This window comes from Nymphalis io, chromosome 11 (genome assembly GCF_905147045.1).
Source record: "Nymphalis io chromosome 11, ilAglIoxx1.1, whole genome shotgun sequence".
Classification (NCBI taxonomy): domain Eukaryota; kingdom Metazoa; phylum Arthropoda; class Insecta; order Lepidoptera; family Nymphalidae; genus Nymphalis; species Nymphalis io.
This window is the reverse complement of record NC_065898.1, coordinates 4,954,302-4,967,926: the sequence shown is the minus strand read 5'-3', so window position 1 is coordinate 4,967,926 and position 13,625 is coordinate 4,954,302. Positions and strand designations below refer to the sequence as shown.

At 38.8% G+C, this 13,625-nt stretch overlaps 1 protein-coding gene across 1 annotated transcript in view; it reads right to left on the bottom strand.

Moving 5' to 3' along the window:
* Positions 1-13,625, bottom strand: part of LOC126771836 (probable G-protein coupled receptor CG31760) — an 83,703-nt gene that overhangs the window by 2,635 nt on the left and 67,443 nt on the right. The window contains exons 4-15 of the mRNA XM_050491967.1: positions 12,120-12,303; positions 9,499-9,694; positions 9,232-9,390; positions 8,772-8,910; positions 7,863-7,995; positions 6,573-6,705; positions 6,216-6,369; positions 1,362-1,471; positions 893-1,037; positions 675-744; positions 445-583; positions 270-375 (exon numbers count right to left, since the gene is read on the bottom strand). Of these exons, the coding sequence (XP_050347924.1) occupies positions 270-375; positions 445-583; positions 675-744; positions 893-1,037; positions 1,362-1,471; positions 6,216-6,369; positions 6,573-6,705; positions 7,863-7,995; positions 8,772-8,910; positions 9,232-9,390; positions 9,499-9,694; positions 12,120-12,303 (1,668 nt within the window). The remainder of the gene's footprint in view (positions 1-269; positions 376-444; positions 584-674; positions 745-892; positions 1,038-1,361; positions 1,472-6,215; positions 6,370-6,572; positions 6,706-7,862; positions 7,996-8,771; positions 8,911-9,231; positions 9,391-9,498; positions 9,695-12,119; positions 12,304-13,625) is intronic.

Sequence of the window (13,625 nt, the reverse complement as noted above, 5' to 3'; positions counted from 1 at the left end):
TTCATAAATCATTAATTGTATCGGCGGTAGAACTTATGCATCTATTGAAGAGCCAAACATCTATACTTTAACTGTTGTGTTCTGGTTTGAAGAGAGACAGCGATATGATAAGCACAAGCGACGTGTCTTAGTTATCTTGGGGTCCATTGACGATGTTATTCCTTGCAATGCCAGTGTACATGAGCTAAGATGAATGGCCACCAGGTAGCCCATTTGCTTTTCTGCCTTCCTAAATTAAATGAAAAAAAAAATACGATTTCGTTTCTTACCTTGGGCAGAAAAACTAGTAACACCGTTGTTGAAGTAGATAATTGCGTTCTTATAAAACCTAGCAAATATTTAATATCAGGACCAGCTCGTGGGAGAATCAGCAAGCTGAAAGAATGCCCCATTGTAAATAATAGAATTGTATCCTCTTAAAAACCATTGAAGTGAAGTACTTACTGAAAGGCGATCATAAGGGAATTGACGGTAAATATGTTGTAAATGGCGATGGAAATAAGTCTCGCTTCGTTGTAGAGACTTTCGGCGTGTCTTACTCGATAACACACTCGAACGCCCCAAAGAAGGAACAGAATTTCTCCTATAATCAAATTTGAAGATTAATAAATTTCAGAGTACGTAGTCACAATATTTTTCAACCTATAAGAATAATAATAATAAAATAATATTACCTATAGCTAAACTGTGGTCCCACCAATTGTATGTACATTGTTTAAACTTCAATCCTCTGTTATCTGTAATCTATAAATGTCCACGTTTTTATAAAATTATGACTTGAGTAAATGGATACCAAGTTTATTTTGCATATATATGTATTAAGTTCTATTGGCTTTGTATACAATGAATTGTAAGTATCCTCAAAATTTGACTGGTAGAAAAGGTGACTTACTACTTCAGCGTCAGGAGGTGCGGATAGCGTCCAAGTCCCAAGATACACCAACATAATGAGAAGGATCGGAGCCATCCATTGTAACAGCTGTTTGTCGGTTAATTTCAGTTTGTGTGCTGATTTAACTCTATACGTAAGCGATACTCTGAAATATACCATACCATAAATATAATACAGCTAAATTTATTTGGTTTATTCATATATTTTAGACTAATATTTTTGCAACAAAGTTATTGTATCTTTGTAGTTCCACTATTTAGCAATTATAAAATATTACTTACTGTGTTTTATATAACCAAAGCTTTTTTATATAACTAGGATTTTTATATACGTCGTACCTATATCAATTACCCTGTTAATGGTACATAACAAATTTAGGAGTATTTTCAACCAGAGACAATATGTTACGTTTTATTATTAAGCTAAATATACAATAAAATCAAATATGATACGTCATTCAAATATTCACCTCCAAGTTTTCATAAGTAGAGCAGTGTACGTAATACAGAAGCCCATATGTCGGGTCCATTTCGTTGCGATGCAGGAGTATCTGTCCAAAACCGGGAATATTGCAGCCATCTAAAACGTCATCAAATTAACCTTAAGATTTTTTTTATAATAATATAATTAAATCACTTCACTTAGTTTTCATATCACCGAAAAGTATTGCAAATAAACGAAAGACTTATTGCGAATAAATAATAAATAAATGACCCCTTTTCTTAACTGGCCCATTTCAAGTGATTTAATAACAAACAAATAATTACGATACGGATTCGCAGAAGATCATTTAGAATCTGACGTACAAGCTAGAAGCTAGCTTAAAATATAATAACTTTAGGTAAAGTAGGTTATAATATAATAACTTACCTATTTGGTATTTCTGAGTAATAATAAATTTGATTTTTTTTAGCATTGGCATTGTAAGAAATGTTACCCATCGCTTACATCGCCAATGCACTACCAACCTTGGGAACTAAGATGTTATGTTCCTTGTGCCCGTAATTACACTGGCTCACTCACCCTTCAAACCGGAACACAACAACACCAAGTACTGCTGTTTTGCGGTAGAATATCTGATGAGTGGTTGGTACCTACCCAGACGAGCTCGCACAAAGCTCTACCACCAGTAATGATGGTATGGATGATTTAAAAAAGGTCATTAATCAAATTATTAATTAGTGCTTATAACTTTATTGATATTGGATATATTATTTCTTTAGCTTGTATTTTAGTTTAATTGTTATTATTTTCTATTTCTATTTCTTAAGGCACACAAAGTTTTGATTATTTCTTATGTTTTAGTGTGAACATCCTATTAATATCATTGATGCTAGTAATACTTTCACGCATTAACTGTTCAACGATTATTACGTCATTTTGCATAGGTACACGTTATCAGTAAAGGACATAGGGTACGTAACACCTACCCCACCCCCAGTGGGCGCACATGTGGGCGAATCCTCGGTAGGAAATGCAGTAGTCAAAGAACTCAAAGCAAAATTCTAAACTAATTTAGAATTTTGTATTAGTTTTGTTTGACTTAGTTTTCTTTAATTTGTTATCTTAAGTAGGTTTAGAATTAAAAACTAATTTACTGAACTAACCAATTAGATTCCTGCTAATTACTTTAGTTTAAATGTAATACATAAACTTATAGTGAAGTCGTTTTGTGTCTAATCAAATTTTTTTTTCAAATAGACGCAAAAGTCTCAAGTACGTTTAAATCTTCAAGCGCTACCACCGGTTCGGAATGTGGATTCTACCGAGAAGAACCTGCAAGTTTTTTTTTAGAAAAATTCAAATTGTTATTAATTAAATACACTTAATTGTTGCGCAATGCCGATATATTATTGCAAACAAACTTAGTACATATGTGATAGAAAGCCTGAATACGTTGATTGGCACATAAAAATGTGAATTATAAGATGTAAGATTTTATGTCCCTTGTGCCTGTAATTACACTGGCTCACTCATCCTTCCCGCAGTTAGTGTCCACGTTTCGGCACCGTATGTCATGGCAGGTAAGACGCATTGGTTGAAGACTTTCGTCTTCAAACATTGCGGTATAGACGACTTGAGGACTTGACGAAGGTTGCCAAATGCTGCCCATCCCAAGCGAATTCTTCGATCGGCTTCCTTCACAAAGTTGTTCCTACCGACTTGTATTATCTGCCCTAGGTAGGTATATTCACTAACAACTTCGAGAGGTTTCCCATCGACGTATATCGGTCCCGGCACGACATGCCTATTGAACATGACCTTGGTCTTGTCCAAGTTTATACCGAGACCGACACACCGGGAAGACTCGCCTAGGCTACGCAGCATTTCGGTGAGTTGTTCCAGCGACTCTGCTATGATGACGATATCGTCGGCAAATCGAAGGTGTGAGATGTACGCGCCGTTTACATTGACTCCATACTCAGTCCAATCCAGCGTCTTGAAAACGTCTTCCAACGCGTTGGTGAACAGTTTCGGGGATATTACATCCCCCTGTCTCACCCCTCTGCGCAGTTGGATCGCCTTCGTCTTACAGTCCTGGATGTGGACAGTCATTGTAGCGGCGTTGTACAGACATCTCAGTACCTCGATATATCTCCAATCGATATGACATCTCTGCAATGAGTCGAGCACTGCCCAGGTTTCGATGGAGTCGAAGGCTTTCTCGTAGTTCACAAATGCCATACACAGCGGCTGATTGTACTCTTCGGTTTTCTGCACTATCTGCCGAACAGTATGGATGTGGTCCACGGTGCTGTAGCCTGATCGAAAGACGGCTTGCTCTGGGGGCTGGAACTCGTCAAGTCGTTTGGCGAGACGGTTCGTGACGACTCTTGAAAACAGCTTATACACGTGACTCAGGAGAGAGATTGGTCTGTAGTTTTTCAAGAGGGTTTTATCACCTTTCTTGAAAAGCTGTACCACCTCAGTCCCGCTCTACGTTTCCGGGGTCTTGCCATGTTGGATGACGGAATTAAAGAGGCTTGCTAGCTCTTTCAGGACCGGAGTCCCGCCTGCCTTAAGCAACTTTGTTGTGATTCCGTCATCTCCCGGAGCTTTGTTGTTTTTAAGCTGTTCTAGAGCCGCCCTAATCTCGCCTTGGTCAACGACCGGGAGCTCCTCGGAGTAATGGCGCGTAAGAGGGGCGCGCTGGTCATCAATACTGATTCCCACGGGTTTATCCGATCTTGAAGAGAACAACTGCCCATAAAACCTCTCTACTTCTCCGACAATCTCAGGCCTACAGTTAACGACCCCACCATTTTCAGTTTTAAGTTTTGTCAGACGCGGCCTCCCAAACTTGCGAGCGAACACTTTCGATCCCCGATTTTGCTCAATCGCAGCCTTGATGGCACGGGTATTGGAGCGTCGGAGATCGCGTCGCGTCAGCGTTTTTATTGTTCGATTTAAGTACTTATCTCACAAAAACGATGGTAGTTCTCGTCGTTTTCTCATGAGCTCGAGTGTCTCAGCAGAGAGTTTTGGTGCATTGTCTCTTCTCTATGGCGGAAAACACTTGCGGGATGTGTTTTCTCATCAATGCTGCTTACGGTTTCCAACGCGGTGAATTGATTTTGAAGTTCCATTTGGAACTTTTCGGAGCCTTGAGCAGCTTGGAGCATGGTAGGTCGAAGAGTAGACCTCATCATTCTCGATCTTTCGGCTTTGAAGTCGATATATAGAGTGCCTCGAACCAAGCGGTGATATCTTCCGGTATTAAACCTGTTCATCACTGAAACATCTCTAAATATGTGCCTTTTATTCGAAATGATAAAGTCTATCTCGTTCCTTGTCACGTTATCGGGGCTTCGCCAGGTCCACCTCCTCTGAGTCTTCTTTTGAAAGAAAGAATTCATCAAAAAGAGCCCCTGCGCTTCGAGAAAGTTTACCAGCATTTGCCCCCTGTGATTTCTGCAGCCCAAGCCGTAAGGTCCGACTTTCGATTCACCGCTATCTTGTACTCCCACTTTAGCATTAAAGTCTCCCATAACAACATTGTAGTGGGCCTTCGAGGTGTCGTTGAGGGCCTTTGCGATGTCCTCGTACTTCGACCACATCATCAGAGTAAGGTCGAAGTTGGCGCATATACCTGTACGATCTTCAGGGAGTACCTGTCGGAAAGTTTTAGGACAAAGTACGCTACCCGGTTCGACACACTACTGATTTCCACAATGCTGCTAATGAGATCCTTTTTTATTAGAAAACCGACACCACCCTGGGAGAGGTTATCACGTTCGTGGAAGTAGAGTAAGTTACCGGACTCTAGAGTTATCGTGTCCTCCCCCTGTCTTTGGACTTCAGATAACCCCAGTATATGCCAGTTTATATGACTTAACTCTAATTCGGCGAGGTGATGGTCCAGCCTCATCGAGCGTCCATTGTACGTTGCCATGTGAAGTCGTTTTATACGGTAGCCTGCCCTGAACCGGTGATTCTTAGCACCCCCTGCTCTGCCGATACCGCGACCGCTACCTTGGTCGGGCCTAGCGGGCTTGCCGGTAATTGGGTGCCTTTTTTTGGGCGCATCTGCCATTAAGGAGGGTTTGCCTATACTCGCCGCGCTGGGCAGGCATGTTGGCGAGCGCAGTAGTAGAGGGTAAGTCGTTTATGGGGGGGAAGCTGCTGCCCATCCTCCCCTTTTCCCCGTCCCTCAGTCGCCTCTTACGACACCCACGGGATGAGATTGGGGGAGTACTATTCTAAGCCGGTACTCCACGGCAAAGTCCACAAATTCAAAGTCGCTCAGCGTGCTATGGAGCGAGCTATGCTTGGAGTATCTCTGAAGGATAAGATCAGAAATGAGATTATCCGGAAAAGAACCGGAGTCACCGACATAGCTTGCAAAATTAGCAGGCTGAAGTGGCAGTGGGCTGGTCACGTATGTCGTAGGACCGATGGCCGTTGGAGCAGACGAGTCCTAGAGTGGAGACCGCGAATCGGCAAGCGCAGCGTAGGGCGCCCTCCAGCCAGGTGGACCGACGACCTTAAGAAGGTGGCGGGCACCAACTGGATGCGGAAGGCGGAGGACAGGGAGCTTTGGCGCACCTTGGGAGAGGCCTATGTTCAGCAGTGGACAACGATTGGCTGTTGATTGATTGATTTGATTGACTCATCCTTCAAACCGGAACACAACAATATCAAGTATTGCTGTTTTGCGGTAGAATATCTGATGAGTAGGTGGTACCTACCCAGACGAGCTTGCACAAAGCCCTACCACCAGGGAGGATCCTAAGGAAGGGGGCTTTAGCCCAGCTGTGGGACATTTACAGGCTGTTACTTTAAGAACAGGTTTATTGAATTTAGAGAGTTAAAGTAAACTTACCTCCATATACATGATAGCGCAACCTAGAAGTGTTATAGAGAGAAATACGGGACTGGCTACACGGAACACCTTCACACGCCGATGGTGACGTGTGTAAATGGTAAGTAAGACCGTCATCACCGCACAGCTCACCGATATCACTAACAGCGATATCCTGTAAAAAAAGACTTAAGTATTACTTACATACGAGTAAATGTTTTGAAACTTATTAAAATTTATGTTAGGAGTGGTACGTAAAAGACTTTATAGACTCCATGGATAAATGTGTAACTTTCATATTACTAGCTGGTGGTCGTATGATCTTTTAAGGACTTTTATATATTGAATGTTAGTATGTAAAAAGTATTTTATAAATACCGAAAAGGCCAGTTATATGTGGCAAGACATGGCTCTGGTCCCTTGCATGTCTCACACCCTGGTTGGCATTGGAGACAATCGTACGGTTCGCTCCAATTCTCTAAGCTGTTCTCTTCGTATTCTTGATAAGCAACTGAGGATAAATATGTTGCAATATAAATAAAATATGTTTGCAACTTACTATATTACTTTTAATTGCGCTCAACGTATGTAAAGAATTGTTTTTTTTTTAATTGAACCAACTTCACCAATCAAACACAATTAGTATTTTAATATCGTACATATATAAGAGGACACTGTCTGAAATATTTTAGTTGGAAGAAATGTACCCAAAGAGAAAGTTCCAGCGGCCAATCTCAAGATATATTTGATGATGATACTTGCCTTTCACGCCGAAGGTTGTGGGTTCGATTCCCACCCAGGACAGACATTTGTGTGCATGAACATGTCTGTTTGTCCTGAGACTGGGTGTAATTATCTATATAAGTACGTATTTACAAAAGAAAAGTAGTATAAGTAGTATATCAGTTGTCTGGTTTCCATAGCACAAGCTCTGCTTAGTTTGGAGATAATGTTCTAGGATATTATTATTATTAGCCAATACGCAGGACAGATTATAGTGCACAAATGTAAGTAAAAACATAGGTGCACTCTAGTCGCCCTCATTCTTATATCAGATTCGATAGGACGGCAATTCACACCACCGGATAGAATACAGGCGCAGGCGGTATGACCAACGGCTTTGCGTGATTTCCGAGGTATGGGAGGTACACACTTCCAAATTCCAGTTTCCGGACTGCTACTGAGATTCTTGGAAGGAAAACCCCAATCTTTTTTATTGACCCACCTGGGATTTAAACCTAAGATCTCTGGATTTACGGCCTTATATATAGCCACAACTATGCACATATAAGATCAACGAGACAGTAAATGAAAGAGTTGTAGTGTTGTACACTATTACACTATTAAGAATAAACGAATAATATTCAAATAAATTACACTCATAAAGGTAATAGAAATATTATAAAATACAAGATATTATAAAAGACAAGACATTACAAAATACAAGAGAAGGAATATTTTCAGAGATGTACTGATTACCTTAGTAAAAGAATTATAAAAATCACTTAGACGATACTTTTTGGAAAACCGAAGTACGTTTCTAAAGAAAAAAAACGCACATATAATAAGCAGTCTTTCTGTATACTTAGTAAATTCGCAAAATAGTTCATTTTTTTTAAACTGAGACTAAAACTAGAAATTTCGATTAATAATTTTAAAACATCTTACTTTCCACTAACGATCCGTTGAACCCCTCGGGGTGATGCATCGAGTAAAATCCGGGCCGACATCTACAAATGTAGGATCCGCGCGCCCAACCACTGTAGCGAACACTTATTTCTCTATTTGGTTTGTATTCGCACTAAAAACAAAAATTGATAAATATATGGATTCCAATTTATAGTTTTTTTTTTTAACTTTTTTTTATTTTTTGTCATTAAGTACTTTAAAATAGAATTATTACGATCATGGCCAGGTAAATTATATAAATTATAAAAACTGCCAGAAGGTAGTTGTCGTATAGTTAGATACATTTAATTGTAAACATGAATGAATATATAAAAACTTATTTAGTAGAAAAGAGAATACTGTGTTTTTTGTGATTTGTTTAAAGCGGAATATATTCCAAGCCGGTGGCGATGGTTCAGCTGTAGTTATATCGCCATATACCGTGTAAAAAGGCGATTCGAAATTCATTGTAGGAGCCAACTTTATATACCTTAAAAAATATTATGTAGGTGGGTATAATACCTTGCTAAAATCAAAGTTTTTATATTCGATATTTATGTTTTATATAACAAACAAATACTGCAACTATTTTAATAGTTTAATAGCAATTGGGCCACTTGATGGCAAGTGGTCACCACCAGCTATAGACATTGGCATTATAAGAAATATTAACCATCGCTAACATCGCTAAAGCGCCACCAACCTTGGGAACAAAGATGTTATGTCCCTTGTGCCTGTAATTACACTGGTTTACTCACCCTTGAAACCGGAACACATCAATACTGAGTACTGCTGATTTGAGGTAAAATATCTGATGAGTGGGTGGTAACTACCCAGACGAGCTTACATTAAAACCGTACCAAGTAATATCACTAAGATGAACCAAAGTATTCGAATTTATTTGCTTACATATGTAGTCTCATTTGGACATTTATGGGTTCCGTGAAATGAATAAATTTGATTATCATTTTCCTCTTCGCTATCCACTTCACACTGATTTATTTCCAAGTTAGATATATCAATGTCTAGAGAAACAACTCCCTTTAATCTGAAACGAGGAATAATGCTACGTTATCATTTAATGAACATCACTTACTCTTGAAAACCTTATCAGATGTTACTTAAGACGATTATTGATTTTGCTTCGTGAAAACAATTTGTATGTGTGAATCAATGATATATGAATATTACTTTCTAAGTAAATTTTCCCCATTATTTACTATTTTATAATATTAGATGTACAAAATTATCTTTTGTATAAAAATAAAAAAAAATCTTTATTCTCATAAATATAATATTAGATGCTGTGAATAGAAAGGTAAATAATGTACATGTGCCTTTAGAACATTAATGAATAATTCAGCCTTACCCTCGAATTGTGGACACAGGGACCGTATAAGATAACAGCCAGCGCTTTGCTTCGCAACTATAGTAAGGGTATGTCCACCACCCTTCCATTGTCGCACCAGGGGGTGATGGCATAAACTTTGGCGATCGTAAAGATTCGCTTTCCTCTGCCGAAACGTACCTAAAACACCAATTAATATTTAGAAACTATTTGAGTACTAGTAATGTATAGAATAATTCGATTTATAAATAAAATAGTATTTTTTCGTATTTTTTCAGAAATATTTACCAGGGATATTCAGGGTCGGGTGGTTTTTCAAGCTGTGGTGATACAACTGCCACTGGTTCAGCTACTCCGTATCTTTCCCATGCAACTGTGCTATTTACGACACCATCACTTCTTAACGCAATGGCACGAGCACCAACCGCGCGCTCCGATGCACTACCGCCTATCACCAAACCCCGTGAAACTGCCATGAGGACTTCTGAAACAATATAAATTATAAAAAAAAAATCCAAAAAATAAAAATTACCAATTATTACAAGTTAAAGTGTAAAGCCAGTGTTATTATAGACAAGGAACGTGGCATGTCTATGCTTTTTGTAGTTGCCAATACCAACGTTCGAAGGTGACAATATGCAATAAGGTATATATAACCACACACCACCAAAGGCTGATCTGCCCTTCTAAAATAACATTAAAAAAAAAAACAGAATAATACTGTTTAGAAATTTTAGCTTTATAATTAGCTTTTAATAATAAGATATAAAATAGACAAATTCGATAGTTTACTTAGCGATATTGCATTAGTAAAATCCATAATACCAACTTGTAATTAATAAATAAAATATAAAATAACGCATTTTTATACATTTGAACCACTGCCCTCTCTTTTGAAACTCGGTAAGTTTATTATAACTGAAGTATGTTCAACCGACTGCACTAATATATCTGAAACTTAGTTGAGAACGATGCCAACACAAACGATGAACACATGCTTTAAGATAAATATCATTATCATATAAGATTTTCAGTGCTCCTCTAGATAATGAAAAGTATATTCTCTGAGATTTAGTCACGAGAAATAAAATATGTTTTGATTATATTCAATTAATTTCGGCTCTTTTATTGAGTCCAAAGCCCATATAGCCGCTCGAAATATTTGTAATATAATATTTGTTATAATTATGTTAAAGTTTATGAAACATGTCCTTTGAAGTCAACTTCTAAATATGTATGACTTTTATAACTGTATTAAGCAACTTTTATTAAGAATTTGAATGTAAAGTTCATTGAATGTAAGGTGTACCTAACATTAAAATGAATATATACAAATGTACATATGTAGGTACATACGAAGCCCAAGCAAACAAAGTTATGTGTAGGATTTGAATTAATTATAGACTCCACAATAAGCTATGAAGTTATTGATGGACTATTGCATCATATAATCAGTAACAGCCTGTGAATGTCCCACTGCTGGGTTAGCAGCAGAGAAGGTTTGGAGCTTATTCCATCACGCTGCTCCAATGCGGGTTGGTCGAATACAAATGTGACAGAATTTCAGTGAAATTAGACACATGTAGATTTTCCTCACGATGTTTTCCTTCGCCGTCAAGCACGAGATGAATTATAAACACAAATTAAGCACATAAAAATTCAGTAGCGCTTGCCTGGGCTTAAACCCACGATCATCGGTTAAGAATCACGCGTTCTAACAACTAGACTATTTCGGCTCTTCATATAATCATAGAAATTCATTCAGAACATAAATATACTTTATCATATTTTTATATAATCACCTGTTTTATAGTATATTGACCTTACTTATAAACGTTGTTTAACGAGTCTTTAGTTAGTATTTACTTTACTTATTAGTAAGTAACAAACAAGTACTTTAATTTTTAGTAATGTCGATTTAGCTCATGTCATCACTTATTGACTAAAAATTGAAAATAGGAAAACACATTGTTGAACTAATCACCCCCTAAAAAGCCGTTATAGTTTGTAGTATGACGTTAAACAAATTAATGATTATAAAGATTATCAGCTTAAAGAAAATTTAGAGACTATTTCCGAGCACATAACATTACCCATCTCCGCGTTTTATTAATTATCAAATCAAATCAAAGCTTGCATTTGAGCTACACTCTCGTCTAGAAACTCTAATTAGATGAAGCCTTTAAGTCTGCGACATAAGTACCGACACATAGCTGTAACTATATTATCTATGTATATGAAAAAGTAGTTCGCTAAGTTAAGCTTTTTAATTTAATTTGTTTGACGTAAGCTGAATAGTTTTTTTTAAGTTCCTTAGTGAATTTCGATTTAATTAGGAACCTACGGCCTCCAAAAGTACTTCGAATACTGTCCCCAGATATCTGTAGCAAAGGCATCAATGAACTTCCGTTAGAATGGTAAAAGTGCATTGACAACAATGGTCAATACATTAATTAATGATTTGTACTAGTACAAACCATAAAATAATCTTTATATAAAAAACAACCTGCGTGTTTTAAATGCGTTTGTGTGAGTTTATTATTGTCAACTCTATGACTCTTAATGTTTCTAAGCTACAAAACTATTCAGAGATAAGTTTCATATTCATGAGATACACAGATCCAAAAAACAAAAAAAACGGACTACCTATTATCGCATGCGTTGCGAGTAAGAATGAAATAAAAACATATACATGGAAACATAAACATATACAGGAAATGTTTATGGGAAAATCAGTATCTCAATTACTGTTTATAAAGAAGCTTCGTTTGGCCACAATGCTTGGAGTTGTTGATTTATGTTTATTTAACGTATAGGTAAAGACAGCAACAAGTAACAGAGAGCGAGAAATCTTTATAAGAGGAAATCGACTTGTCGGAAATTTTTGAAGCAAAAATTTAAACCCTTACCAGCGGTTTCCAAGCCAAGTTGATGTAGAATATTTGCGGCGAGATCCGCTCGTGCTCTCGCCGTATCCCATCTTGAAGCATGCATAGGAGCACGGAGACGGCCGTAATGGTGCGTGACACAAAGTGCACCAGTCGCGCCTGTGGCGACTGCGTGCACGAGGCGGAGAGACGACTCCAGTTCCTCCTACAACGAAATAAATTATTTAAATTATATTTGACGGTGGAAATAAACTTCCGAGCATGTCGAACGACTAACACGCTCCTTAAATACTCACCATAGCCCGAAATATGTGAGTTATTTCGGGCTATGAATTTGATTAGCAAAATATTCCCTTTAATAGTTTTAGGCACTGTAAGTAAATAGTAAAATATTATGCCCTAGTACACAAATGTACCGATATTAATGTCCATCATACCTTAATGTATTATTACTCAATAAGCCGTGTTACGAACAATAAAAACGCTGACGCGACGCGATCTCCGACGCTCCAATACCCATGCCATCAAGGCTGCGATTGAGCAAAATCGGGGATCGAAAGTGTTCGCTCGCAAGTTTGGGAGGCCGCGTCTGACATGGCATTTGTGGACTACGAGAAAGCCTTCGACTCCATCGAAACCTGGCCAGTGCTCGACTCATTGCAGAGATGTCATATCGATTGGAGATATATCGAGGTACTGAGATGTCTGTACAACGCCGCTACAATGACTGTCCACATCCAGGACTGTAAGACGAAGGCGATCCAACTGCGCAGAGGGGTGAGACAGGGGGATGTAATATCCCCGAAACTGTTCACCAACGCGTTGGAAGACGTTTTCAAGACGCTGGATTGGACTGGGTATGGAGTCAATGTAAACGGCGAGTACATCTCACACCTTCGATTTGCCGACGATATCGTCATCATAGCAGAGTCGCTGGAACAACTCACCGAAATGCTGCCTAGGCGAGTCTTCCCGGTGTGTCGGTCTCGGTATAAACTTGGACAAGACCAAGGTCATGTTCAATAGGCATGTCGTGCCGGGACCGATATACGTCGAGAGGAAACCTCTCGAAGTTGTTAGTGAATATACCTACCTAGGACAGTTAATACAAGTCGGTAGGAACAACTTCGAGAAGGAAGCCGATCGAAGGATTCGCTTGGGATGGGCAGCATTTGGCAACCTTCGTCAAGTCCTCAAGTCGTCTATACTGCAATGTTTGAAGACGAAAGTCTTCAACCAATGCGTCTTACCTGCCATGACATACGGTGCCGAAACGTGGACACTAACTGCGGGACTAGTCCACAAATTCAAAGTCGCTCAGCGTGCAATGGAGCGAGCTATGCTCGGAGTATCTTTGAAGGATAAGATCAGAAATGAGATTATCCGGAAAAGAACCAGAGTCACCGACATAGCTTGCATGTCACAAATTAGCAGGCTGAAGTGGCAGTGGGCTGGTCACGTATGTCGTAGGACCGATGGCCGTTGGAGCAGACGAGTCCTAGAGTGGAGACCGCGAATCGGCAAGTG